At 40.0% G+C, this 24,960-nt stretch overlaps 2 protein-coding genes across 3 annotated transcripts in view; one reads left to right on the forward strand and one right to left on the reverse strand.

The window, feature by feature from the left end:
* Window positions 1–24,960, reverse strand: part of LOC110970730 (CLOCK-interacting pacemaker-like) — a 611,892-nt gene that overhangs the window by 398,445 nt on the left and 188,487 nt on the right. The gene's annotated exons all lie outside the window — the stretch shown is intronic.
* On the forward strand, window positions 1,750–24,691 carry LOC110970959 (adapter molecule crk-like). Its single transcript, XM_022221279.2, has 3 exons — window positions 1,750–2,298; window positions 7,013–7,605; window positions 19,657–24,691. The coding sequence occupies exons 1-3, from the start codon at window positions 2,079–2,081 to the stop codon at window positions 19,789–19,791; spliced, it is 948 nt and encodes a 315-aa protein (XP_022076971.1). The 5' UTR covers window positions 1,750–2,078; the 3' UTR covers window positions 19,792–24,691.

A 24,960-nucleotide genomic window follows, 5' to 3' on the forward strand; every position in this document is an offset into this window, starting at 1 on the left:
ACAAAATAAAGAAAAATAAAACATCATATTTCAGTCTCACAACTCATCTATAATAAATCACAATGCGCTCTAAATCTTAGCAACAGATAAGTTCGCTAATACTGAGCAAAATGCTAGCACTGTTTTCCGATTATCAATAAAGTTATAACCATAAGCATAACACATACACACACACTAACCTTGTGCCTCTTTGGGGGGTTGCAAAACAAATATACTCATCATTCGATGCCTTATCCCTTACTGTACCTTGAACTTTCATCTTTTACGTTAGCTCATTCATTCCGTAATGAAGTGACTAGAATTCCCGGAAAAAAAACGATAGACGGGAAATAAAAGGTCGTCTTCAAATAAAATCATGGCGATATAAATCTGAACCATTAACTCCAAAACGTGCAGAAATATACGCACAAAGCAGATAAAATGACATTTGTTAGCAAAACCCATATCATAAAACTCAGCACATATAAAGATTATGTCACAAAAATGCATTTCAAATGAGACTTTCGTTTATAAGGCAAACACACAAACACACAAGCTACCATCTGGTGGACAAAATGAGACACAGCAAGCATAAAACAAAGTGGGTTTACTACAGTTCTGATCCCGGACAAGTTTGTTCTCCAGAAGATAATTATTTGTTCCTGTGGCAGTCAGTTAAAACTAGGTCTAAGCAATTACCATTAATAATCATAACAGCCTAATAATAATAATAATAATAAGTCAGTATAGCAGCTTTCATGCAGGAATTGCAGCTCAAAGAGCGTCACAGGAATGGCCACAATAGGGCGCGGGCACTTTTGAGTGCATCTTACATGTATTGCATTGGTTAGTGAAGAAGTCAGAGAAAAGCCATTAACCCAGATCACATTAACCCAGATCAATGTATTAATTGCCTGATAGGGGATGGTTGGTGGCAACATTAAGGAATGGCGACACCTGCTGGTCATTTTATATACCTACTTTCAGCGCGCCTCTTCGGCCTCCTCTTGGGTGTTTAATCCGATAGATAGGCTATCTTTCGCTCATTCAATCAATAAATAGCCTACTATCGTGCAAACTCTGTACTGTGTACACGACTTGCTTTGATTTAGAATTAGGGGAAGTGCAGTGGGGGCAGGCAATACAAAGAAAGTCAGTCTGTCTATGCCTGCGAGCGCAAGAGCTTTATTGTGATGGACAGGAGCTTTATTGTGCACCGGTGGGCTCCGAAGCCCCGCCCACCAATAAAACGAAATATGGAGTCGTATTTTCATTTTGGGGGTGAAAACGAAAAAACGAAAAAACAAACCGTTTCCTGGTTTTTTGTTTTTTTGGTCAAAACGAAAAAACGAAAAAACGAACCGTTTCCTGTTTTTTTGTTTTTTGCTCAAAACGAAAAAACGAAAAAACGGCTTGTTTTTTTGTTTCTGCTTGTGTGTTTTACAGCCGGGAATCAAACGGATAAAACGTACCTTGTCCGTACACGGACCAATTTCCCATTTTTTCCCCAAAACGCACGTTTTTGAAGTTCTGCAGAAAAGTTTAACGTTGGTGCGTTCATGGCTTCAAACGAGTCTGATCCTACTGCGAGCAAACCTTAGTTTTGAGTCATTTATTGGGATTTAAATGTTTGAAATTCGTAATATAAAGGAGTAATAGCGTGTTGAAAATGCATTGGGATGCAGAAGTGTAAAGTGTTGTGATATAAAAGAAGTAGAAAGACAGTTTGGTAGTATTCCCATGTTTTCTACGGAGCCTGAATGCAGCGGTTCCATTGACCAGGCATCCCTTCCGGTAGATGAGGTCAACTTTTCCCCAGATCCGCCATTTCAGTCCCGGAGTTTCTTGTTGCACATTAGTTTGGGGGTTGTTTGTGATTATAACATTTTACCGGCAAAGGATTGGGATTTTTCGGCAAAGCACAAGTTCTGTCAACTTCTCTGTCTCGACGTTTTCTCTTGGAAGTCGCTGAAGTCGGGGCATTTTCATTTTTTTTCTTTTTCCCAGTGGCAGTGTTAGTCAACCAAAGTTTTGTATGAGTTGCGGATAGGGAGAGGCGAAGGGGAAAGGCCTCAAGCCTCGGAGAGTGTTTCACAGCTATGGCCGGTAATTTTGATGCCGAGGACCGAGCTAGCTGGTACTGGGGGAGACTGAGCCGCCAGGAAGCCGTTTCCCTCCTGCAGGGACAGAGACACGGTGTTTTCCTGGTGAGGGACTCCATCACCAGCCCCGGCGACTACGTGCTGTCTGTCTCAGAGAACTCCAAAGTGTCCCATTATATAATCAACAGCATCAGTAACAACCGGCAGTCTGGCTCAGGTAACGGTTAGTTATTTCTCACCTTAGCTGGTTGCTTCACCGAACCAGTCCCATATGCTTTTATCACGCTAATGTTACGAATATTTTTTTCATTTTAATCTTTGCAATGCTGTGATTTGTAAGCCCGAGTACATCTCACTTTCGTCAAGCCGCGCAAAACCCCCGTTAGAAAATGTCTAATTTGTCAAAGTCTTTTCACATCAACAAATACGCCAGTTGTTTACGACAAATTTTCATGTATTTTTTAATGTTTTGGTAGCAACTTTAAAATTCGGCTTACGTATAATATTTAAATATGAGCAAATTTGTCAAAAATGAGAACTTTAACATGGTTTGCACAGATTGCAACCGCCCACCGCTGCTATGCTCAACTGTGTAGCATTAGCTACCTACACTTTATAACTGAAATCAACACCGAGTAGCTATTTTAGGATACTCCCAGTGTTTCAGGCGTATCCGTTTGACATTATAATCTAAAATAAATGATAAATTATGTTTTACGATTTATCTAACGCGATTGGGCAAAGTATAGTTAAGTTGTGCACTTTCTACATTGAGTTTGGTGAAACTTCTCCTAGCTGCTAGCTACCAGAGGCCAACAAGATTCAGTTATTCGAGCACCTTACTAGGGAGTGTGGATGTATTCGTCCAGGCGGTGTTTGTCCTGCAGCTGGGCGGGCAGCGTGGGTGAGGTGGGCCGGTGTGCTGCCGCTGCAAGAACCGGGCAGGCCCCGTTGTCACAACTGGGGGATGACTGACGCCAGATTGGCGTTTCAGGAATGTCACTGATCCAGCCCTGTTGCACACAAACACAGGTCTGCCAACCATGCTCTCAGCTCTTTATGGTTATTGCACAATTCCTCGACTTTGCTGAACTTCCTGTTGCATTTGATTATTTTTGTTTATCAATATGTCCCTGCAGTAAATCAATAATGGGCTTTTAGGCAGCTATAATATTCCACTCTCCAAGACGTGTATGAAAAGTGATTCATGTAACTACAATCAAATGTCTTTTGAAATCACAAGCTAGTGGTTTATGCATATATTGAACTGTGCTGAGATTAATTGAGTCATGAGGCGGTTATTTCATCCAGAATCAAACCAGGGACTAAACTTGCATGGAAAAAAACTGAGATGATAAGTTCAGCTGCTTTTCTCATTTTTAGTCACGACCACTGTTCCCTCTAAGCTCTAAGCAATTGCGCACTCCTGACACAGTTTCAGCGCACAGAAAATCTGCACTGTGCTAAAAAAAAAAAATCCAACCTAAATTGAAAATAAAATAAATTCATAACAATTCATTCTGTGCTATTTTTCAGTGTGAGTCAGTGAGTGACCCGTGACTGGCTGCTCCAGCCAATGATGTGATTCACATATTTACGCAGCTAATTAATGTCATTTACAGACGTCCTTATGTGCAGCCACCTTATGGGCTCGACACACGGGGAGCGACAGTTGAGGGGAAAATGCGAAAGTCATCACAACAGGAGATAAATTCAACCCATGGTGCGCGATACTTGGCAGCGGCAGGCGACGGCGACATGCATCTGTGCAAAAGCACAGATCGCTTGTCTCCCTCACTTCTGTTTGGCTGTGAGGGATTTTTTACGTTTTCAAAGAGTTTCTTTCTTTCTCTTTCTTTCTTTCAAGTTTATTTGTAAAAGGACAGCGTGCAGTTACATTAAAAAGATGGTTGCACCAGATTTAGCTTCAAGCTAATTTCCATCTGTAGTCCTTGGTCAATAAAAAACATTCATTATTTAAAACAACGCATATAAAACACATTACCTTAATGCAAAACAAGATCAAAATCAATCTTAAAATATTTACAAATATGTATGCAACGTTGTTGGTTTATAGAACAATTTCATGACAGAAAAGCATAAAGATGATGAGCCAGAAGATATTGCTTGATTTAGCCGAAATTACTCAGATGCCAACCAACTCCCATGCCAGTGGGATGGCATGGTAAATGGTCTGTATTTATATAGCGCTTTAATATACCTGCAAGGTACCCGAAGCACTTTACATGATACGTCACATTCACCCATTCACACACACATTCACGCACTGATGGCGGAAGCTGCCATGCAAGGCGCTAACCATGACCCATCAGGAGCAATTACGGGTTAGGTGTCTTGCTCAGGGACACCTCGACATGAGCATGACGTGCCGAGGATTGAACCGACAACCCTTGCAAGACGGCCACTCTACCAACTGAGCCATGCCGCCACATAGGCATGGGAGCCCATAACTGTTGCTCCCCGTGTGTCGAGCCCATTAGCCGGCTGCTATAGCGCGATAGCGTATCTAGTCTTCTGTATATGTCTATGCTTCTCTGTGTGCCCAGTCCTATGGTCCTGTCACAGGTTGCCTGGTTACAGACGCTGCTGCGCACTGCTCTGCGCACTGCTCTGCGCATTTAAAAATGTCTTCACCCGTAACTCCACCACGTCCAAAGAAGCAAAAACGTTTTAGTGGGAAGACTCGAACACCTAGCAATGGGTACAAGAAAAACTGTGTTTTCTGTTGCTCATGGACTGGCTGAAGTAAGGCAGCATCAGGAGACAAACATGTAAGAAACATGAGAATAGAGAGGACCCAACCAGCAGGTCAGTTTATCATCCCCAATCATCTCCTGAAGTCCATATGGTAAGGAACATCATGATGAGATAAGCTGGATTTCCTACAGTATATGTTTGTGAATTTACCAGATTATGCTTATAATCATGCTGATGTGGCCGTAGACTCTACAGTATTTTAGTGACTCAATAAATTCCTAAGTTTAATTTAAATGCTTTTTAGTTTTCAATAAACATTTATTTCATAGCCTATATGTGATCAATAAATGGCCTTTGCCTATCTAAAGAAAAACTCACTCAAAACTCTAACAGTGCTAAATAAATAAATAAATAAATACGTGCATACACACATAAATGAGTTAATACATTAACTGTGTTAAGATAAGATTTAGATATAGATAAAAAATATCTGTAGAGAATTTCTTTGTCCAGTATTCTGCATTCAGTTGTTTGTTTTTGCAGAGTCCAGTATTGTGCACTGGTTGGCCATTACATTTTATTTCATTAGTATGGTTTCACTGTTTAAAATGATACCACTTCTTTTCAGACATAACCTGTTATCATAAAAGAATGCAAAATTCTTTGTTCAGTTAATAAAGCACTTAAAGATTTAAGTATGGCTAAATGCTTTTTTCAAAATTAAATATTCCACTCCTTGGGAAATATCTTGGTAAATATCATCACAAAGTGTGAGTCTATATCATTTTGCTAAACTTTCAGATCCAAATTTAATGTTCTTTTCGTAAAAACAGACAGTCAGGGGTGAAGACACATTCCCATGTATATATGCTTTTGGCCATTTAAAAACCTGTACCTGAAACATGTTCATGATCAAAACTTTTTGACCCATAAAAATATTAATTTCATGTCCTATTTACTTTCTTTTTCTCCTATGTCCAATTCTTCAACCCTCACTATGTACCGTATCTCACAACTGTAGCATAAACTCAACAAAAGCCACCTCTTTCTCGCTTTTCCTGATCGCAAATGACTCGCCTTGTGGCACACCGTTCAGAGATTTCACTCAGTAAAAATAGCATGCTTTTCTGTGATTGGCCGAGAGTGGGTCATGACCCGGGTGCATGATGAAGATTCGGGTGGCTCCGACCATTTCCGACGCCTGCCGAAAGAAAAAGTTTGTTTTTCTTATATTATCGCTCGGGAGTTTCGAAGAAAAAGTAAGTCGAACCCTTTTTTGTTGCTTTTTACAAGAAAAATAGAGCACCACTGTGGCTCACATGATTCAGAATGACTGCGCCATCCAGCAAAACAATGCGCCAATGGCACTGTGGCGATCAACTCGCGCAAGCCTAGCCATCTTCAGCGTCCCTGTCTTTTCCTTTAATCAGAGGTTATTTTCCTCGCATTATTACTTTGACAAACATTTTTTGACTGTTTTGTAGTGCTTCTCTATGTTTTTATTTAAAATATGCATCTGTCGATGATAACCGCTGTAAATCCAGTTTAAATTTTTTCAGCCAATCACAAGAACGTGTGGAATTTCAGGTGTAATTTACTGCTCGCCCCGTCCCGGCACAAGCGGCGCTTGTTAACGTCTTTTGATGAGTTGTGGGAAATGTCCCAGTGCAATAAATCAAGTGCACCTATTTGCTATTGGCTGCTATTGGCCTTAGCAGTCGCTGTGTTACAGAAAGTAGACACATATGCGCAGTCACGTACTGCTGAGTGAATGGTCGATAGCAGGCAGCCGGGCGGCGCACCCATAGATACCGGTGGAAGAGCGGCATGCCACCACTGGATCTTTTCCCGGTACTGTGTACTGCCACCAGATCTTTAGCCGGTACGCAGTACCGGATCGTACCGGCTTACTTTCACCCCTGAATACAATATATGTCCGTTTTGTCCCTATATCATGCATGCTGAGCTCACAATGTTTTGTGGGAAAATGTTAGGAAACATGTAGTGTTGTGTAGTGGATTTTTGGAGTTATTGCCTCCCCAAACGCAACACTCTCTATAATATGATCAGTTAACAGTGATCGCCTGATATGTGAATACAAAGTCAGAGCATGTTCGGCAGTAATTCTGATCCCCTTTTTATCCTCCAAGAAATTCATTATTTATTTATTCATTTGTTTAAATCATGTTTTAATTTCACCCCTGCTCTCCCAGGTTTGGTCCCACCTCGGTTTCGGATCGGGGATCAGGAGTTTGAAGCACTGCCGGCCCTGCTCGAGTTCTACAAGATCCACTACCTGGACACCACTACTCTCATCGAGCCTGTAAGCAAAGCCAAGCACACGGGATTCATCAGCTCCTCCATTGGCGTCCCACAGCAGCCTGAGGAGGCCGAGTTCGTCAGAGCTCTGTTCGACTTCCCTGGCAACGACGAGGAGGACCTTCCCTTCCGCAAAGGAGACGTCCTGCGAGTTCTGGAGAAGCCTGAGGAGCAGTGGTGGAACGCTGCTAGCCAGGAGGGCCGAGTCGGAATGATCCCCGTGCCCTACGTGGAGAAGTACCGGCCCTCTTCACCCACTGCTACTGCCCTGGGACCCTCTGCTGTGGGAACTGGACAGGTTGGAGGGGTACCGGGAAGCACAGATGGAACGGGGGCTCCTCAAACCAACCCTCTGGCAGACCCGGGCCAGTACGCTCAGCCTGTGGTCAACACTCAGCTGCCCAACCTACAGAATGGGCCTGTGTTTGCCCGAGCCATTCAGAAGAGGGTTCCCAACGCCTATGACAAGACAGCGCTTGCTCTAGAGGTAGTAATCCCCTTCTTAACACCTCTCATTTCTCCAAGGCTGAGAATATTTCCTTTTTTTTTGGTTCTGAGCTGAGGCAGCGTAGATTGTGCTGGTTGTTATAATGACTTACCCATGCATGTGAGCATAAACACACAGTATCTTTACAAACCACGCTGACAGCACACTTGAGGACATTCACAGTGGAGATGGCTCAGTGTAGAAAAGACAGACACAGATCCTTTACAATGGCCCCTCTTTGTGTGCAGATTGTGGCCCGTTAGATTAATTATGAATTAGGGCTGGGCGATAAATCGAATTAATTTGATTAATTCGCATTTTTAAAACGCGACGATTTGAAAATTTGTAAAATCGAGGCGAGCGTAACAATACAGATTCTTCTTCTGCCTTTCACGACTTGTGCACTGGCGTTTGCTTCCGCCTCTCATCTCATTCCGCCAAAACACTCACACCCCCGTCATGGCGGACAGAACAGCAGACGAAGAGTTGGTTTGAGAAAAGGGCCTCATGTTACATCGATTATATGGAATTGGTTCAGCTTTGACAAGACTGACACAGAGCAAACTACAGTCATGTGCAAGGTTTGCGAAAGTACTGTGAAAACGAAGAGTAGCAGCACAACTAACCTCTTTTAGCACCTCCGGCAGAGGCATCCTAAAGAATGGGAAAAGTGCTCGCAGCTACGGGAGTGCGGCATAGGATCAATATGGAACGCTACAATTAATAGTCAAATAAAGGACAATTCCGTATTTTAAGGAACGGGTGGCAACCCTATGCCGCACTCCCGTAGCTGCGGGCACTTTTCCCGTATTGATTCAATACGGGACGCTAATTGTTCCGTATTTTCATAAATGTCCCATACATGTCTGTCACACACGCATCAAAACTGCATAATAAACAAAATAAAATACAGGAAATATTAAGGGCAGCCAGTTTCATCTTCCTTAGACCTATGTAGCGAGGACCCGATGCGAGGTCCAGCAGGTCTGTTTGCCGGTTCTGCCGCGGGTTTCCTGGTTACAGATGCTGCTGCTCCCGCGTGTTTAAAAATGTCTACACCCGAAACTCCACCACGTCCAAAGAAGCAAAAACGTTTTCAAAAGCACAGGCGTGAGTGGGAAGACTGGAACCTTGGCAATAGGTACAGGGCAAACTGTGGTTTCTGTTGCTCATAGACTTGCTGAAGTAAGGCAGCATCAGGAGACCAACATGTAAGAAACATGAGAACAGAGAAAACTCAACCAGCAGGTCACAGTTTATCATCTAATCATCTCCTGAAGTCCCTTTGGTAAGAGACATCAGTACATGGTTGTGAATTTACCAGAGGATGATTATAGTCAGACTAATGTGGCTGTAGACTCTACAGTATTTTAGTGACTCAATAAATGCCTAAGTTTTTTAATAGTATTTTAAATGCTTTTTATTTTTTTAAAATATCATTTATTTAATAGCCTAAATGTGATCAATAAATGGCCTTTGCCTGTCTAAAGAAAAACTCACTCAGAACTCTGATATGTTAACGGTACTAAATAAATAAGTCAGTAAATACATTCATACACACATAAATAAGTTAATACATTCACTGTGTTAAAAGATTTAGATGGGAAAAATATCTGTAGAGAATTTCTTTGTACAGTATTCTGCATTCAGTTGTTTATGTTTTTGCAGAATCCAGTATTACACACTTGTTGGCCATTACATTTTATTAGTATGGTTTCACTGTTTAAAATGATGCCACATCTTTCTAGACAGAACCTGTGATCATAAAACAATACAAAACTCTTAGTTTTGTGTTAATAAAGCACTTAAAGCTATAAGTATGACTAAATGCTTTTTTCAAAATTAGATATACCACTCCTTGGGTGGTTGTGGGCCCGCGTTTGGTAAAGTTGGAAAAATATTCACAGATTCAGACTTCCAGCATCAATAACTCATTAGATATAGGTTGTCAAAACATAAACAATGGCTCTTTCCCATCGTTGTAAGTAGGGCTGCACCTAACGACGAGTCGTCTGAGCACGATATGTCATCAAAAGCGGAAGTGAGCGCGCAATGCAACAGAAATTCCTTTCCGACCGGAGCGCGGAACACGGACGAACGTCGGCGCTGCATCGTGCATGTATTATGTATGCACGCTGCAGCGCGGACGTCCGCGTTTAGATACAGCTGTATAGTAAACACTGACATCCATGTTTACGATAGAACGCGGACATCCGCGCTGCAGCGTGCATAAATTATACATGCACGATGCAGCGCCGACGTTCGTCCGTGTTCCGCGCTCCAGTCGGAAGGTGATTTCTGTTGCATTGCATGCTCACTTCCGCTTCTGAAGACGTATCGTGCTCAGACGACTCGTCGACGCGTCGTTAGTTGCAGCCCTAGTTGTAAGGCAGATGTTGTGCTTCAAGCCCAGTTTTATCAAAAGTAGCTGTCTTTCAAGTTGCAGAAATAACATTGGTGTCTATGAGCAGCCGGCTGTGAACAGGGACCGCCTGCAAATTGCAAAACTGCTGCAACAGCGAAGAGAGACACAAATATTTAATAACCTCACTCTGATACACTGTAGTGTCAACAGAATCACTGCCGGAAGTCTGAATCTATGAATGTCTTTTCAATTTTACTGAACTGTGGCCCCGAGGAGTCATGGTGGGTGTCCTTTATTTTCGTTTCTGAAAGGTGGCAACCCTATGGCTAGCACTAGCCATAGCAAACAGACCACAAAGAAACAACAGTAATCGATTAAAATCGTAATCGTCCAAGATGACTAAAAAATCGAGATTTTATTTTTTGGCCATATCGCCCAGCCCTATTATGAATGTTACATTGTACGTCCATTTCTTCTGGAGCCCCCGTGGAACAAAGCACGTCGTTTTTAGTTGTTTAGTAGGATTGATTGGTGAATAAAATGCAAACAATGGCAAAGGTTAACCCCTTAAGCTTCAGTGTACCGCCGGCGGTACACCTACTAATTTGCATAGGAATTTCAAGAATGTCCGACGGCTGCAAACACGATTATACAAACACTATACGCCGATGGAAAGCTTAGATTCTCATGAATCCGCCGGTGTAAACCACTTTCAGATGCGATTACCACAGCGGGTGAGAAAAACACATTTGTCCGACAAAAACGAATATTCATCCATCCGTTCTGTATACATGGCTTCAACGCACACAGCGCGACTCACATTTCCGGGTTTATTATTGCACACACAAAAAAGATTCCACAAAAAACGGCCATAATCCAACCTTTTACATCCAGATGACACAAGCCAGTAAACTATTTTGTCCAAAACATGTCCTGAAGTCGGTATAAAATCCCCGAATCGGTCGTTTTCAAGGAAATGCACCTCGCGATGCCCGTCCAATATTCCCCGTATTTTTCGTAATTTTTTTTATGTAAAAATAGAATATTAGCGATTTTTTTTGTACTGAAAACGGCTGGAATTGACTGAAGCTTAAAGGGTTAATAGACAGTTTGACATCATCTGCCTTTTAATGACTCATCAGATCATCCTACAATGATCTGAACTGAGTGTCTCCACATCTGTCACAAGCACTTTAGTGTGACCCCCTTGCTTACCTATTAACTCAGACCCTCCACTGATTACCTCTGTTGAAGGTGGATTTCTTTGCAGCACGTCTTCTTATCACTTGACCCTCTGAACACCAAATAGCTTGTGGGTGTTTCTTGCTCCTGTCACATTTTTCCTAAGTGTCAGCTCATTTTTCAGTGCAATATAAAGTCCTAAACCTCAGTGGAAACAGCACAACCATGAATAGATTTAGAGAGAACTCAATGTCTTAACTTAAAAAGGACTTAATGAAAGTTTCATATCTTTCATTATTCATTAACAAAAATGGAAAAGACCTGGAATCAACATATACAACATTTGTGCCCGCAAGAGCTTCTAATACTGGAAAAAGTAGTGATCTTGTGATCACTTCTGCTGATAAATGGTGTAATTTTTGCAACTTCAAACACAAACCAGAAAGTAACACCCCTTTTAAACCCACTGGCAGGTTTTGGGAATCAGAGGATTAAAAAGTATCTCATTATGTTTAGCTAGAGCTGCACATGATAATTTTTATCATCAGCGTTATGGTTTAGATGTTGTTTTTTGTAGTAGTCGTCCCAGAGGCAGTTTACGTGCTTTTTTGCAATCCTCAATCCATATCCAAAAATGGATGACCTTTGAGAAAGAATTTTTGATTTAAAATATACTAAATAACATTGTACTGGTGGGGTATTTTATATCTTGGATGATTTCAATTTGACATAACTGCTTTTCAGAAAAAATGTCTGTCCCTCCAGGATTTCACCTGCGTTTTTCGTGATAGTTGCGGCCGAAAATGCCTGAATTCGCAGCAGCTTTTCTAAAAAATTGCGGTAAAAGTTGCAATGTTTTAAGCTTATTTGTTGTGATAAAATTGCGGGAGACGGTGACAAGTGCTAAAAATCTGCATTTTTCCAGCTTGTTTCAACACTGTAATTGACAATATTTATTCCGAAATTAATTATTTAATGTCCAACCCATTTCCACAAAAGCTGGCACACCACGGTGGGACATTAGCAGCAGCCAGATACTGGTTTAATATGACATGGTTGGTAGATTTGCGGCACAAAATGATAATTTACTATTGAATGAATCATATTTGTACATATCTGTCAGTGGCTTAAAAAGTTAATTTCACTTCCTGGCACACAGGTGTTCACACACACACACACACACACACACACACACACACACACACACACACACACACACACACACACACACACACACACACACACACACAGCTTGTCACGTCAATTAACAAGAACAGCACTGTGAGAGCACAGTCCTCTACCAAGACTGTTCATTACCTGACCTCGCGCTGAACACAGGTGTGTGTTCTGCATGTGTACTTACCGAATTGCGTGACCTAACTATGTAGTGGGCGATGGGAATTGATGGGACTCAGAAACACCCCCACAATTTAATCAGTTGTTCTTTGTGTCATTTCCGATACATCCACAGAGGTAGATTTGTTGTAGGATCACAGTTATGTGATTGTCATCAGACTGCTGAGGTAGCGTTCACTTGTTGCCATGGTTACTGTGCCGCTATCAGATGCTGTGCCGCTATGAATCCTTAACAAATCCGTGGATCCAAACTTTAAGCTGTATCACTGCCGAGGTCTAATCATTTGGTCCTTGTCATTTCTGACCGACCCTGAAAGTTTCATTCAAATCTCTGACTCAGTTTTTGAGTGATTTGGGTAACAGAGGAAGCATTCACACATGCTGATCATCACATAACTCCGCTGTGTTCTTTGGTGGAATAATTAATCTAATTTACCTAATTCTTTCAGCGCTCTAATGGATCTGGATGCAACAGTTTCCATCATGGTGATCTGTCTGGTCTGTTGTCCGCTCATTTCAGCCGTTCTAATACATTTGTGTTTTAAAAAAAAAAAAAAAGTGTGTATCAATCGATGATTTTTTTTTTTGTATTCCACCACAATATTGCATGATTGTAAAACAGTTTAGCTCCTCTTTGGTGAAGAACATCAGTGAATTAATTGTTTATCACGGTCTTCAGCAGTATTTTTTGTTGGTGAATGAGAGACATTAGTATTGCATGTCTGCATCTTAAACCATAAGCAAGGAAGTGAATTCAGTGATGTACGGTGCATTACATTTGTGCTGGGAGATGCTATGATTGGTGGAACTCATGAGAGGCAAGCCAAAATTGCGGGAAAGTTGTTGTGATTGGACAAAATTGCAAGGCCGCGCAAAATTCGTGGAGATTGGTTGATTTCGCGTGAATTCGTGCAAACGCAACATTGCGAATTCCTCGAGGGACTGAAATGTACAGATCGTGTCCTTAAGGGGGCTTAAGGCAAGTCTATTTGTGTAACACCAATCATACACAAGGCAACTCAAGGTGCTTTACAGAGACATGGAGATGTATTTAGAAAGCAACATTGAAAAGGATATGAAAATCACAGAATTAATGTCTTAATATCTTGAAGATATCAAGACATTGAAATTGAAGCATTACATTGTCAGACATTAAAATAACAGAAATAAATCATGATTCAAAGCTAATAAAAGTGCATTTTAAAATACAAGAATGAAAGATTAGAAAGTAAGATGACAAATCAGAGAAAGCTGTAGTATATAATAATTCAATTCAATTTTATTTATATAGCGTCAATTACAGTCAAATCGTCTCAAGACGCTTTACAGAACCAATATGCCTGACCCCCAGAGCAAGCCCAAAGGCGACAGTGGCAAGGAAAAACACCCTTTTAACGGGAAAAAACCTCGAGCAGAACCCGGCTCTATATAGGGGGGACCCATCTGCCTGCTGGCCGGGCGGGTTGAGAAGGACAGAGGAGGGCAAGGGGGAGGGATGGGAGAAGAGGGAGGGGTGGGAAAGCAAGGAAAACACAACACACATTTGGATACATGCATGACAGGATATGTGACACAGACAAAGTATAAGCTAACACTGAAAACTGACTCATAGTTTACTCTTATGATGTACGGCTCTGACATTAAACATACTCCATATATAACTAGCAGTAAAATTCAAACAGTATGTAAGTTAGCATAACAAGTATAGTGAAGGCAATGCAGAGTTGACTGGTGGAAAAGGGGAGCTGGAAGCAGAGGGCTGGAGGAAGGTCAGCATCCCATTGGAGACTGGACCAGCTGGTGGAACATCGACCGCAGATCTGAAGCATCCAGCTCTGGGACCAGGGACACTCGGAGAAATAGCACAGGGGGAAACAGAGTGAATGTACTGCAATAACGGTATACATATTAAATGTAAAGGTAGATGGAGAAGGGCTCAGTGCGTCAAGAAAAGTCCCCCAGCAGCCTAGGCCTATAGCAGCATGACTAGAGGCAGAACGAAGGGACGTCCAAGAGGGAGTCAGCTGTGCAATGAAGACACAAGCCGAACCCCTGTGGGTCACCCAGTCAGCCCCAACTATAAGATTTGTCAAAAAGGAACGTTTTAAGCCTGGTCTTAAAAATAGAGAGGGTGTCTGCCTCCCGAACCCAAACTGGGAGCAGGTTCCACAGGAGAGGCGCCTGATAACTGAAGGCTCTGCCTCCCATTCTACTTTTAGAAATTCTAGGAACAAGAAGTAAGCCTGCAGTTTGAGAGCGAAGAGTTCTACTAGGATAATAAGGTACTATCAGATCTTTAAGATATGATGGAGATTGGTTATTAAACTTATTTTCTCAAGCCACTTTATATCGTATTGCTTACGGTGTGTCAATACTGTACTATCTCATTCTCATTTCTCATCGTTGTACATATTGTAAATATTACTACTACTATTTTATTATTATTTTATTGCTACTACTATATCTATTGCTACATTAGCTGCTGTAACAATGTGAATTTCCCCTGGGGTGGAGAGAAATAAGGTACTATCTTTTCTCAGATTTGGGTCATTCCAGGTGAAATAACCAGATATTCCTTAGGGGTGTTGCTGCACCATCTTCAAATTAGTCCTGAATAGACCCTGTGCACATCAAAATGCTAACTTCTGGGTTCTGACCGGGAGGGCTTACAGGTCCTTCCGGAGGCTATTTCGCAGCATGGATAAAATGGAATCAAAAAAGAAAAACACTGTTTTCTCGGCAAAACAAAAAATTAGATTTCAACGTGTTCAAGGTCGATATGGGAGGTACTGTAGTGTACCATTATGTTCGGCTTCTGGTGTTTATAACGGTTCTATAAGCCTTCACCATTTTCCAAAAGACCGGCATTTGCGGGCTCAGTGGATTGCCAAAATTAGACGAAAAAAAATGTTTCACACTGAGCTGAGGATCGGGAATATTAGTGCATAGTCACTGATCAAACAGCAAATATCTGATCAACTATAACAACAATCCGTGCACTCTTCAATCATTTGTTATTCCGTTTTGACACCTAATCAAATATAGAGGAAATCCAAGCATTTATTTGTCATTTTGTTCAAACAAAACTACAAATATAAAATGTCTTGCTGAACTCGACTAAGTAAAATGGTAAATGGTTGTTTTTATATAGCGCTTTTATCATGAATCCGCCGGTATAAACCACTTTCAGATGCGATTACCACAGCGGGTGAGAAAAACACATTTGTCCGACAAAAACGAATATTCATCCATCCGTTCTCTATACACGGCTTCAACGCACACAGCGCGACTCACATTTCCGGGTTTATTATTACACACAAAAAAAAAGATTCCACAAAAAACGGCCATAATCCAACCTTTTACATCCAGATGACCCAAGCCAGTAAACTATTTTGTCCAAAACATGTCCTGAAGTTGGTATATAATCCACGAATCGGTCGTTTTCAAGGAAATCCACCTCGCGATGCGCGTCCAATATTCCCTGTACTTCTCGTCATATTTTTTTATTTACAAATAGAATATTAGTGATTTTTTTGTACTGAAAATGGCTGGAATTGACTGCAGTTTAAAGGGATAAATACTAGAAAATAAAATAAGGTACATGTTTGGCAAGCCTACAGTTAAGCTAGCGCTAGTTATGTAGGATGCGATGCCACTTACCTTCAAAGTTACTGGGATATATAAAATTTGAATCCCTTTTCCCGTTTGCTTTGAGGAGCTGACGAAAAATCATCAACAAGACGATAAACATCATCAACAGAAATTTTAGGCAAGTTGCTTAGGCATCTGGAAAAGTAAAGTGTACTGCTGGCGTCTTCCATTTTGACAGCGCTGTAAGCGGGACCGGAAGTAACTGTAGCACCCGGAGTTTTTCAACCGGAACTAGCACATGCTATCATGCACAGGGTTGTCTATTGGTATGCCATTAGTCACAAAAGTACTTTCTATGCAAAATTGTAGGCCTGTAGCTCAAATAGTTTGAGTTGTGGGGGTCTGAAATTTTCAGAATTTGGGCTATAAAAAGCCTCGCCAGGGTTTTTTTTTTGCATCTTTAAGTGGTTAATTCTCAGCCTCTGGACATACCAGATAGCTGTGAGATGGTAAACAAGGCCTCTGCATGTAGCTAGTGCCCCACAAACATCCTCAGGTGTTTCCCTACACTCTGCAGGCCATGGGGGCTTGCTAAAAAATGCTAAAAATTAGGAAAAACCTACTCGCGAGTGGGGTTTGGGACCTTAAAAGTACTAGAAATACTGCACAGAAGTGTTCTAACACCCCTGGGTTCCATTCTACACAAACTTGTGTAATAACTTAGCAAACGTGAGCTTTCTAGGTACCTCAGTTTGGAAAATATGAGCTCCCAAAGTTGGACGAGATTTTTAATTGGCTATTTTTGGTGGCAAAAATCTCAGTGTGGGACAGGTACCAGAGACCCCAAATTTTTCTACAAGACAGTTCCATCTGTCTTCTATCACTGTACAAAAAAAGCAGCAGGGTTATATTTGTAGTTACTGAGATATTCTTACTCAAAATGGCATGGGTAATGTCAAAATTGTTTTTTGCTTTTCAGTACTTTAAATTGGGATACAAGTATTAGTAGTCATTCCAATGGTAGTATTATGTATGTTTTGTTCTTTTTGAAATGTTAGTTGTTAAAGGTGACTACCTTCAAAAAGTGTAATGCCCTTTTTGTGTCACAAGGTCTAGTTTAGAGCCATACCTGTAGATATCATGACATGTTGACACCCATTTCCAATGCATACATGTAATTATAAAATACACATACAAATTACATGTACTAACTTGAATGTTACTACAATGTTACAGTACTACTGTAATACTACTGTAATACTCATTCCTGGGGTGCCTGAAGTTCTGATCTACAGTAATGAGTATTACAGTAGTATTACAGTACTACTACATTTTCCCATGCTTTATTAAAAATGAAAGCCTCACATTTTCTTTTTTCTTTTCTTCACAATCAACTATACTAGACAATTAGATCAAATAGTCCCAGATTATGAGTAAGTTGAAATATGAAAAAAGAAATTGAAGCTGTCATGATGAGTCCCATCTTTAAAGAAATCAACTAGTGATATTTTCTGAACCATATTTAGCTGCATGTCACAATAATGCAAAACAAAACATATAGAATGCTTTTTAGTATGAAATATTTAGCAAGCATAATGGGGGGGGAGAGGTCACCTACTCTAGTCCAGTAGGTGACCAGTAACCTAAAGTCTGTCTGCAGCATACGGTCTATTGTCTGCAGTGAAGAAGATACACAGCGGTTTGGTGAACAGTTGGCACGGTTACATGAAGTTTTTTCAAATTCGGAATTAACTCATTTGGAATTAAAGTTTTGTGTTGCGCGTTTACGTGGAAATATTAATTCCGAATTAAGGTTTACATGAACAGCACGTCTGGGCATTGGAAAGAATTCTGATTGGACAGGGAGTGGATGTGATGTATCCCTGTTTACCGGAAGAAAACAAACTCTTGCTGTGGCATTTCTTTTCTCCAACAACATGGAGGAACAACTAAAAAGCACGCTTTTCGCTTTGCTTTTTATTGTCGTTTTGAAACAGCAACTCCACAATGACGTACTACTTCTGTTGCGTCAGTAAGGTCACAGAACGTGTACATCACTACATTGCTAGGTTAGGAAGGAACCAAGCATGCGCAGAATGACTGGAATTAACTAAAGCGGAATTAACTGTATACATGAGTAGATCGTACATAGGAATTAGTTTATTCAGAATGAACATCGGAATAAACCAGGTAGTTTATTTGGAATTACGTTTATTCGGAATCAACTTTTTAATTCGAAATTAAGTGTTTACAAGGAGATTTAAAGTGGAATTAACTTGAATTCCGAATTAAAGAGGAATTAAAGGTCTCATGTAAACATACTGATTGAAGGAAGATGAGACTCATTGTGCTTGTTGGGAGTAAGTTGTTAACCTGGCAATAGCCAGATTAATAATTGTGTAGTACTTGATAGTACTCCACAATACCAATCTGGGACCACTCCATGTAAATCCGTTCGGAGGAAAGAGGCACGGATTGGACAATGCAACAGTATGTCCCGCCTCTGACAGGTTTGTTTTTAGCCAATCGCGGGATCTTCACAACGAGCGGAGCCAATTGGTAGATTAAACTCTTACCAAAACCCGTAGGTAAAAAAGCACAAGCATCTTTACCGTTCAGAAATGCGCAAAGCGCCTCTCGTTGTTCTTCCTTCAAAGAAGCGATAGGAGATTCAGCTAAAACTGACTTAATAGCAGCATCTACACGATGGTTGTCCTCCGTTGCCATGTTTGTTTTGATCTACTGGCGCTTGGTGTCGTCTTCACACCCGGATATCCCGCCCCACACACGAATACTGCTGCGTGTTTGGCCCGTGCCAACTTGGCTCTGTACGAACAGTGAATGCGGGAGCGGTGCAAGATGGTTTCTTGAGAGATTTGTGAACTCACAAATATCGCGAGAAATCAACTTGCTGGCAAGGTTAGTAAGTTGTCAGCTTAGATAAAAGCCTGGTCGTTTGCAAATTGTGCAACAAAGAGCTTTCTGATCACCGCAACACGTCAAGCCGACGGCATCACTTCAATTCTAAACATATTGCTGTTAGCACCAGAGGTAATGTTAGCTACAGCAGTCCTGCTAACAGCTAAGAATGTAGCCATCCCATAATAGACCACTTTAGAAGACGCTATTCATTGATTCAATTGTCAACCAAAATTTATTTGAATTGAAAATAATTACTTAGTGTCAATATTACTGTTTGACAAAAATGTGATTAATTGCAATTAATTCCAAAGCCCTAATTAATTACATTAATTTTTAATCGCGTCTGCCATTAGAATTTATATTAAAGAATATCAGTCAGTTCTGCCAGAAAATAACTCCTCTTGTCATTCCTGTTAATTAGTGTAGCTAGTGTGTAGCTGGTGTGCAGCTGTAAAACGAAGGTGGGTCACTCAATTTTAGGTCAATGCTGTTCTTTCTGCAGGCTTAAAATAATTTGAGTCGGACATTGAGCTTGTATTGACAAGTTCGACTTGTCCGTTTGAGCTTATATAGAGCGGAAAGAGGAAGTGTGTTTGTATTTTATGTTGACTTGTGATGTTTGTGGGCCATTGCAGGTGGGGGACATGGTTAAAGTGACCAAGATCAACGTGAACGGACAGTGGGAGGGCGAGTGTAAAGGCAAGCGAGGCCACTTTCCCTTCACCCACGTTCGACTGTTGGAACAGCACCATCCTGATGACGAGAGCTGAGAAGCACGTGTTGCCTCCAGCATGTCCCTCTGGCCATTTTGTCACACTTGGAAACACTAAGATTTATAGAAGCACACAGTATGTGAACCTACAAGCTAAACTGGTCAGCCTCTCCTGACCCTGCCAGCACAAGACGTGTTGGCTGATCTTGCCTAAAGTCATTTTGATGGACGTCAGTCATACTAAGAGTTTACACTAAGATCAGACGGATATTGGTTTCCCTATATTAGCTTTTATTTTTAAGTAAGCCTGACCAAGTGTCACTGTTGGCTTCCTCCTTATCTACGCTACTTCAGTCTCAGACACCTAAAACAACGCAGTTCTGTTTTTTTATGTAGATGGCAGCATTTATTGGTTTAATGTTATCTCACAAAGAATCACACTGGAAGATCAGTTATCAGTTTCATGTCTGTGTATCCAGCAGTAATGGGAGAGTTAATCAAACCTCTCTCAGCCAGAACAGAAAAGAACAAGACTGCAATGTCCTTTAATTTTCAGAGTATTTTATGTACCCGTTTGTTGAATAGATACAAAAGCAATAACATTATGTTTTTAGGGTGCTTTTACCTTTTCGGTCCTGCTCAAAAAAACTAGCGCGTTCACCTGGACTTAACAACTGCACAGAAACTGCTGGAAAAGTCAGATTTTGGTTCAGTCATACTCTGCAGCTTGTTAGTAGTTTGCTGTTACAGTGAATCAGTGGTTAGCACCGACACCTGTGTCCAACCAAAAAGGCTTGTGCAGATTTCTTCTGGGAGATATCAAAAACATGCTAATTTAATCTCCCAAAGTATCCTTGTCCAGATCACCAGCTTAGACCTGCTGTCCACTGCTCCTTATACTAAAAATGGATTAAATGCAGAGAATGAATTTCCCTCTGAGGACTAATAACTTTAATAGTAGTTTTGAATTTCCAAATGTGCAATTTTAGCACAATTTCAAAGCTAAACTGCCTTTAAGAGCCTCTACTAATTGTAAGCCATCAGGATAATTTCCTAGTCGTTCCTTAGAAGTGATCTGTATAATTTTGCAAGATAATCTGGTAAACTGTGGGGATATCTTTTTTTGATTTTTCCTGCATGGAGGAATTTTAGGCCCTTCTTTAAAGAGATTTTAGCCAGTGCCAAAGTGATAAGACTTGAGATTTTCAAAAATATATGTGGTTTTAACCAGTTTAGTTAATTTGGGTTTCATTTACCCAAGCATAACTTACATTTTTGATAATTAAATACTTAGAAGTAAGAAGAAACTAGATAGTTATTGCCTTTACTTATTATGCTTACTTTAATGTGTAGTCATTACCCAAAGGGCCATTTTGAGCCTTTGAAAAATCCTGTCTTCCAGTTAGTGAACATGAGTGAAATCCGATACTTCTTGTGCTTATGTCCTGCATCTCTGTATTTTAGCAGTTACTCATCTAAAAGTGAGTGTAATGTAGCATTAGCATACAAGACATTTCTGTTTGTGCCTTACTTCCCTTTAAATAGGCACTGCAATTATAGTCTCAACTAATAGTGTTTATTTCTTGAAGATCTTTATTCATTGTCCATATCACTTTACAGCAATTTGTATTGAATTGTGTGGGCAAAACATGGACCAGCATAGGCGTAAAGGTTTATTTTAGTTATTGGATCCGGATCAAATGAATTCAACTACAGGCATGAACGCGACCCTCGACCCGTCGTGAAGTTAAATAGATGTAGTGATTCTGAGCGTCTCGACGGAAGCTGCTAACTGTAAAATTATTTAATCACTTGTGCATAAGACAGTAAACGGAAGAGGAATGAAAATGGTTCAATTTAAGATGGGCAAAAATTTCAGTTTAATGGGGCATGTTGGGACATCAGTGACTGATATCAGTCAAACCCTAGTTTACATACCTCAAGCCCAGTATTGAAGTCTGCACCACACGTACACGGTGGATTCAGCCTCCTTCTGTGTTATCTGTGCATCCCCCGCCCGCCCATGACACTTCGTTCACACACAGGAGGAAGAAAATCAATGGCGTACAGGAGACCAAACACTCTGCTTCTCTCACAGAATCATGAATCAGTGAGTTTTTGTAGACTGTGAAACGAGACGGTGCTCCTCGCAAAGATGACTTCACTGACTTACTACATCCCACACTACAAACCAAGTCCTCTTTTTTTTTTCTTTTTGTATAAAAAGTGGAAAATATTATGATACAATTGAGTATATATATGTATACACACACCTTACATGCTAAATACTGTAAACATTCTTCCTTCTGCCTGTTTGTTTTATTTTTTTTACCTTTTGTTGGTAGAGACTGTACACCTATTATTTTATTTTTAACTCCTTTAAATCACTATTCTGCACCATCATGGGTGACTTCAAATGCAGCAGTATGAAAGAAAAACAAGCAGACACTCACAGAGGAAGGAACAATCCCCTGAGGCTGGTTTAGAAGATGAGAGGAGAAAAGTTGAGGGATTTTATTTTTGTCCTCCAGATGGGCTGTTATAGCATTGCCATTCCGAGATGCTTTTAGGATTAAAAAAAATCCACCTTAAACACTAATGTTGCATTTTTATGTGTATCTGGGAAGTGGCAAGTGTCATTTTAATGTGTTTTCGTGTGGCATGAATGATGTTCGCTGTAGGCTGTCTCATTGGCTTTTTCCACATAGAATACTCATTATTACACAGGAAGCTTTTTTTGAACGCTCACAAGCCTTTTAGCACCACATCAGCACAGAAATAAATTATAAACTGGTCTTTTGCTAAAGGAATTCTGCTTTCCTGAACTGTTTCTTTTTGAGAATCTGCTCTGGAACTTTTTTCTCAACAGCAGGCAGAGAAATAAGCAACTTGGGATGTTTTTTTTGTTTGTTTTTTGACATTATCTCAGTCATTCCTCTAAGTAAGCAAGTGAACTCTAATTAGACATATTGCAAATGGTTGTAAAATGTGTTTGGCGGCATTGAGACTGATAAAACGCAGTATTTTCGAGAGATTAAAGTCTTCCTGTGGTCCCAGCGTTGCTTTTCATGCATAATAGCAAGCTAAGATTGAGTGGTACCTTATATTCCTCCAAGTCGGAAATTGGTGTATCATCTTTTTCGTTATAAATTAACACATTTTCTAAAGTAATGAGTGACAAACCCCAGCAGCACATGGAAGTTAAGGCGTCCACCAGGGAGGGTCTACAGAGCTACATCCTCTCTACTTGATGTTATATATCGGAAAAGATGAAGAGATTTAGTGAGAACCAATTGGACTGAAGCTACAACCCATCTATAAATCCATTTAATCTTCCATGTTCTGGATCAGATGTATGAACAATGTGTGCATTACAATCCTGCATATGCCACCTTTTTCAGATATTTTTTTCCCTAGAACATATGCATCTCGAATATACATTAAACAGTTACTTAATCTATGTTATTGATGCAGTCAAAGGCACATTGTTTGATTAAATCTGACATGTTCTTTACATCATCCCAACTGTATTTCGGTAGAAAGGTTTGACAAAGCAGCTAGTATTTGGTTAAACTGCTAATTTTTTTGACGCTACACAGATGCTACACAGAAGCACCTTAGTCATCTAAAGTGCTTCTGTGTTCATTTAGTACTAGAAATCACAACAAAATTTATTTAAAAAAATGTATGTTTGTACTTTAAGTTTGTCACAGAATTGTATATCTGACCCCTGATGTTCAAAAATCTACTCTTGCATTCACATTCTGTAAAATTGTGACATTTTCCCTTCATTTCTTTTGTCATCGAGACTCAAATTTAAGGAGAATATTTTTGTATGCAACATTAATGTCATATTTTTTATTATCATGATATGTTAAGAATTTTGAGCCACACACAGTCGATACTGTATGAATAAATACATGCAATATCTTTAGTTTTATCCCATGATTTCTTGCATTGGAGACCTTTTTGAGTGCCTGTGTCAAGCTTACATGAGTATGTAGAAGTCCAGTTAACACTAACTGACTGTTTGCGAAAACAGTCTGATATTTATGAAATGTGCTGCTACAGATGTGGTGTGTTTTGGGGGAGAAGTCGAATGCATTAAAAAATAGTTCACTCTGTTTGTCAAATGTATCCTAAAATATAGTATCTTCTCATATACTGATGTTTTTATTGTTTAAAACATCATTTACGCCATTTTGAGTTATTAAATGTAATGACAAACTCGCAAAAATGCAAAGATTTTGATTGAAAATGCAAAACATAATGCCACATGTTAAGTATAGCTCATCATTTGACATGAATTGGATATCAATACTACGTGTCATTGGTGGTTATCTGTGCCACTTGTAAAGAAGTGATTGTGTTTCACTGTGTTTCTGGTGTTTCCATTGCGTAGAGGTACGACTTAATGTATTGGTTGTAATGCCTTGATGCAAAGGGTTATTCGGGTATTGCCTTCAGATGCATGGCACAAAACTCCCTCCGATGGTTGCCTTTGAGAAGAAGAAAAAAGAAGATTCTCACTTCACATTTATGATGTTATTATAATTCAACTGTGCCACAGCAGTCACTGAGTGTCCAATGACTACTTGCTATTTTTTGTTTATTTCTACAAGATACCACTGACGATCCTACAATATGCACCTTATCTCCTCTACAGCTCAAGAACAAGACTCTCATCATGCCAAATAATGTTCAATCATTCTTTTTCTTTTCAGTTAGTTTGTGTTTCCACAGTGATGATCTGTTTTTTGGATTTTTGTGCCATTTCACCCAGACTTGAAGAGAACCGGAACAAGCAAAAATAGGATTTTTTTTTAAAGAGATTGTACAATGTTTCAAAAGTGTTATGAAAATATATTATTTTGAAGTTAAAAATTACCTTTTTATTTTCTGTAGCATGTAATGTGTTAATATACCTAGTCAATAAAAAATATACCAAATTGTCAGAATGGGCTTTGCCTTTAACTACACTGAGTATTTATTGTGAATATCGAATTTGTAATCTGGTCATCCAGTTTTTCACTCTACTCCATGTCGTGTTAATTAGTAATTTATGGCAAAGATCCTACTTTTTTTTTGCAAAACAAAGTAAAAATTTATAAACAACTGCAGATCAGGAAAAGATCTACATACTTTTAGACTCCAAATAAGTGAATTAATTCAAATTAATATTAATTCAAATGCAGTATTTTGATCTGAGCTGATGAAGAGAACACTT

Source organism: Acanthochromis polyacanthus, chromosome 17 (genome assembly GCF_021347895.1).
Source record: "Acanthochromis polyacanthus isolate Apoly-LR-REF ecotype Palm Island chromosome 17, KAUST_Apoly_ChrSc, whole genome shotgun sequence".
NCBI classification, from domain to species: domain Eukaryota; kingdom Metazoa; phylum Chordata; class Actinopteri; family Pomacentridae; genus Acanthochromis; species Acanthochromis polyacanthus.